This window comes from Mangifera indica, chromosome 14 (genome assembly GCF_011075055.1).
Source record: "Mangifera indica cultivar Alphonso chromosome 14, CATAS_Mindica_2.1, whole genome shotgun sequence".
NCBI lineage: Eukaryota > Viridiplantae > Streptophyta > Magnoliopsida > Sapindales > Anacardiaceae > Mangifera > Mangifera indica.
This window is the reverse complement of record NC_058150.1, coordinates 7,168,697-7,173,777: the sequence shown is the minus strand read 5'-3', so window position 1 is coordinate 7,173,777 and position 5,081 is coordinate 7,168,697. Positions and strand designations below refer to the sequence as shown.

At 31.9% G+C, this 5,081-nt stretch overlaps 1 protein-coding gene across 1 annotated transcript; it reads left to right on the top strand.

The window, feature by feature from the left end:
- Nucleotides 1–396: 396 nt before the first annotated feature.
- On the top strand, nucleotides 397–1,773 carry LOC123197046 (uncharacterized protein At5g23160-like). The gene is made up of 2 exons (XM_044611228.1): nucleotides 397–780; nucleotides 904–1,773. The coding sequence occupies exons 1-2, from the start codon at nucleotides 526–528 to the stop codon at nucleotides 1,471–1,473; spliced, it is 825 nt and encodes a 274-aa protein (XP_044467163.1). The 5' UTR covers nucleotides 397–525; the 3' UTR covers nucleotides 1,474–1,773.
- The last annotated feature ends 3,308 nt before the right edge of the window (nucleotides 1,774–5,081 follow it).

The window sequence follows — 5,081 nt, the reverse complement described above, 5'->3', positions numbered from 1 at the left end:
GGACCTAGTAAACAAGTTTTGCTGAGAAAGGTACTGTGAAAAACATTATGATGCTTCAAATCTCATCGGAACTCTAATCTCAACCAAGACGGCATTGAGAAATGATGCATTGTCCGTTCTAAAACAGAAAAATGAAATCCCAGTACAGCTCTTACTTCGCAAATAGACGGCAACCCAGTCAAAAATTTGTATGGACGGCTATTCAAAGACCTTCCTAAATTACAATTACCAATTCCACCACCAACCATATTAATCATAATGCTCATCTGTGGATAACAAAACGGAGTTATTTCTTCTTACCTGTCGTTACCATACATAAATACAAACTAAACAAGCCCATTTATTGCAAACACACCTTGCCGGCCCTAACACGAAAAAACTTCTCATAAAACCCACAAAACATTGTCGTAGTTGTTGTTCCATTTCATTCTACTTTCTTGTTTAGATCGAAACAGGAAGTTCTTTTGGTAGAAATCTTATTTATTGTGCCTTTGCTTGCAATTTTTCCGCGCCTTTCGACAAAGAATGAAGAACGATTCCAGAAATAAGTTTCTGCTTTGTTTTAGGCCTGTCGTTGACATGGACTTGGTGCTTGAGACTGAAGGGGGCACTGAAAGCTCCCGAGAAAAGCAGACTTTAAAATATATAGCAGCTGACAAATATTCGGCTTCAGAAAATGATCAGTGCTCACAGGTTTCTAAGAATTCCATGGTGATTTGTCGTCCTTCACAGAAAACTTTCTCGAAGGTGATCAAGGCTGTTCTGTTTGAGACAATATTGGTAAGTTCATTAATCTTATTCTATGCTCATACATATATATACTTGTAGTGCTTTTGGCTTTCGTTTTTATTATTTCGGATGATCAAAGATTTGTAGTTAACTTCCGGGTTATATAATTTACAGGCTAAAAGAGTCCATGATAGAAAAAAATTGAGCCAGGAGGACCCATCTAAGTCATCATCAAGTCATAGTTTTTCGATGCATGAAAAATCAGTGAATCGTGATAATTCAGTTGATTCTCTTAATTTGCAAGGAATCAAAACAAATCCAGCATTGTTTTCTCAATCATCAATGGGGTCATCACTATCGTCATCTCGTTCAACAAGTACTTTACTATCAGAACTAAAGAGACAAAACCAGAAGAATAACAGCAGTCTGGCGAAGCGAAGTAAAAAGGACTACATGGGTAGTTCTTCCTGTTTAAACTATGCCATAATCTTGGTTCTATTAAGTCTCAGTTTTACAATTTTATGGGGCCGGCTTTATGCAATACTTTTGACATCAATCTGGCTTTATTTTGTCGCTCGGCAAAGTGGTTCAAGGCCTGGTGATGGAGAAGTTAGAAAGTTGGGCAAGAGAGATGAGTCTAGATATTACAAGAAGAGGATCATACTGGAAGGGCTGCTACAAAGAAACCACCACAGGGAGATTTCATTAAATTTATGTCGTGAAAATTCTCTTTTTGGGGTTTGATGAAACTTTTCAGAAGTTGTTCTCTGGTTGTGAAGTAATTAAAAGTTATGTCAGAGTACACAAATCGGTCCAAACAAACACGGGTTTCTTGTGTTCTCTGCTACTTCCTTTTAGCAATTTTGGAGTAGAGATTAAGAGACTTTCTCTCAGTAACAGTAACTAATGGAAGATATGTACAGTTTCAGACCTTATCTTAAATGTTGACTGTATATATTGCCCTATTTTCTACATCTTTGGGGCAGATTGAGAAGTTCATCAGCCAAAACTTATTTAAGAAATGCTGGAAATTATCAAAATTATCTGAGTGTTTCGGGTATTTAAACAATCATACTAGTTTCCAATTCAATACTTTGGTTCAATCTAGAACACATCTTTTTCTGGTCTTCGTTTCAACTGATTGATTTTATATTCAATACTTTGTTCAGAAAATTATGAAAATGCAGCCTCTAGCTTTGTGGCAAAAGAAAAGCCTGCAGCATGCGACTGAACCACACCTACTACTACCATTGGAAACCTTCTCTACTTTTTCAATTTTCATGCTGGTTTTCCATCTACTGAGGCAGCCTAATATTCATATTACCTAGTTTTTCATCCATTACCAAAAACAATATACCCTTGCTGATACTATTAGAAAAGAATATATGTATAAATTATACTCGATAATAAATAAAAAAACAAAACAAAATAAAACAAAACAATCACTATCATAGCACTTAATGAAAATTAATTATGCGCTTCACTAGAACTTGTGATATCATAATTAAATATCCGAATTCTATTAAAAGATTAAATGGTCGAATAATAGAATGTGATTTTATCTTGGATTTTATTAATTTAAAGGTTGTCTTTTCAATTTCATAAACTAGCTTAAAGAGTAAAATTTTCGTTCACTCATGAATTGGCGTCAACTCCTTCCACTCCTAATATAGGCCAAAAGACTTATTCCCACCCAAGGTTTAGCACAAACCTAAACTTATATCCACTAACTTTTAAAAATTTAAATACCCACTTATCTATTAAATTTTGATGTTATTGTCAGAGGTAAAATTATTATTTAAAAATTTTATTTAAACACATATTTTAAGATTTTCCTTAAGTTTTGAAATTATTTTTTTTGCCCTTTAACCTTATATTTTTTAGGTTTAAAAACTGACTGCTCTCTCTTAGGTCTAGGGTTTTAAACTCTAATTATTTTTTCCATTACAACTGTTCATCCAACTTTCTAAAACATTTCAGTTTCATCCCTTTTCTCTTTCTTAGTTTCTAGATCTGTTCTCTAGCCATTGGCTCTCTCCCTCCCCTCTCTAGTCGTCTTTGTCAAACGAAGACCAATTGGAGGAGTCTTCATCTTAGATGAATACCATTTATCTTTGTCTCCGACGAAGATGGCTAGAGAAGGGAGGGAGAGAGCCAACAAATGGTCGCTAGAGATCAGATCTAGAAACAAAGGGAGAGAGAAGGGGTGAATCTGAAATGTTTTAGAAAGTTAGGGGGTGATTGAATGGGAAGAAAAGATTAGAGTTTAAAACCTAGACTTGAGGGGAAAAAGTTAGTTTTTAAACTTAGAAAATATGATATTAGGAGGCAAAAATAAACATTTTAAAACTTAAGAGTAATTTTAAAATATGAGTGTAAGTAAAATTTCTAAATGACAAGTTTATACTTGGTAGTAACACCAAAATTTAACAAACGAACAAGTGTTTAAATTTTTAAAAGTTTGCGAATATACATTTTGGGGTTGTCATAAACCTTGGGTGGGAATAAGTCTTTTGGCCTTTAATATTATTATAACCCAACAGTCTACTCCTCCCGTCAAGAAATGGTTGAAAAATCCTCCACAACCACCAAAACATCTCTGATGGACAAGTGGACCAATGCCATTACATCTCTTGTGAATCATTGGGCTGAATTTGTTATAACTTGGGTTTATTGCCAAGTGATATTGGGTTTCTTAACCCCAAAAGTTAGTAAAAGGATGTCATATTTATAAACTTGCACTAAACCCTTCACTTACAATGTTAACCCAATAAAATCGGACCAGAAAAGGCCATAGAGCCTAATCCTATCATAAATTAACCTAATGCATCACAGTGGATTGAGATGATTTTTAGACGGCGTTTGATTTGGATAATGTTTTATTATCAAAATAGAAAGATTATCTTGAAGATAGATTACTTAGAAGATTACTGAGTATAAATGATTACTATATTTGATAAAATTTGATAGGTATAAATAATTATTGTGTTTGGTTAAAGGTAATAAAAGATTACTAGTAAATTATTTTACTTAAATGCCCTTGAATATAATTATTTTTAAATATTTTTTATATTATTTGTCATATTAACTAAAAATAAATTTATTTTTATCTCAAAAAATTAATAAATAATAATATAATTATAATAAAATCAAGATTATCTTGGTAATCTTTAAATACCTAAGGTGAAGGTGATAATCAGATTACCACTTATATTATTTGCCACGTCAACATTGGTAATAGAAGATTACTGTAATATTTTATTACTGATAAACCAAATAAAGAAATAAAAGATAAATTACTAAGGTAATCTTCAATAACTTGACCCAAACGCCCATTTAGTATACAAACAAAAAGAGAAAAGAAATGAAAAATATACGAATAAACGGTAGTCGGCTAATGGTGAGATTGCGTGAGAGAGGAGTAGTTGCAGTAAACTCTCACCTGGTGAGTACGAAGATCTTCTTTTAATGCCAAGGGCAAGCAATAGGAATAGACATATGGCTTCTTTCAACTGCTGGAAATCCGAATGACTATTTGAGTAGCAATATGAGTAGAAAATAAATAAGTTTCTTTTTTGTAAGTAAGGAGGAATTCTATCTAAATAGGTATAACGAAAAATACTATTCAAATAGGTAAAACCCTGTTTAAGTAATGAGAAATTTTATCCATACGAGTAAAATCTTATATTTATAATATTTAGACCAAAATAATAAAAAGTATATCCTAGATATACTACTACTCAGGAAACATGAATTCAAACTCTTCATTTTGAAGTCAGACCCTTTTACCACCGAAGTCATCCCTTGGGGCGGCAAGTTTTTTCATTCTTATACAAAAAATTATTCAAGCTTACATGTTTGGTTGAGGACAATACAAAATTGCAAATATTATAAAACTAGATAATGAATTGAACCATGGTAAATGAAGAATTACTGTACCGATAATTTCAAATTAACTGAATGAAAATGTTTGAATCATTTCTTCCAAGTGTGAAGTACAAGAAAAATAAATATATCTCTCATGGTTGTATCTATTGTTAGAAAAGACACAATATCACGTAGAGGTATGTATGATTTGATTTAAATAATAAAATCAGATCGAACAATTTAAAAATTACAGTTTGATTTTGTCTTAATTGATAAATTTTAGAAAAATAATTTACGGTTTGAACGGTTTTTGAACCAAATGAAACCGTAAACTTTTTTTTTTTTAAATTATATATAGGCCAAATGACTATTTGCCAGCCAAGGTTTGATGAAATAGCAAATTCTCACCCTCTAAGTTTGAAAATAAAATCATTTTTTTCACCTATATGTTAAGTTTATTAAAAAATTGTTAAATTTTATAAAAA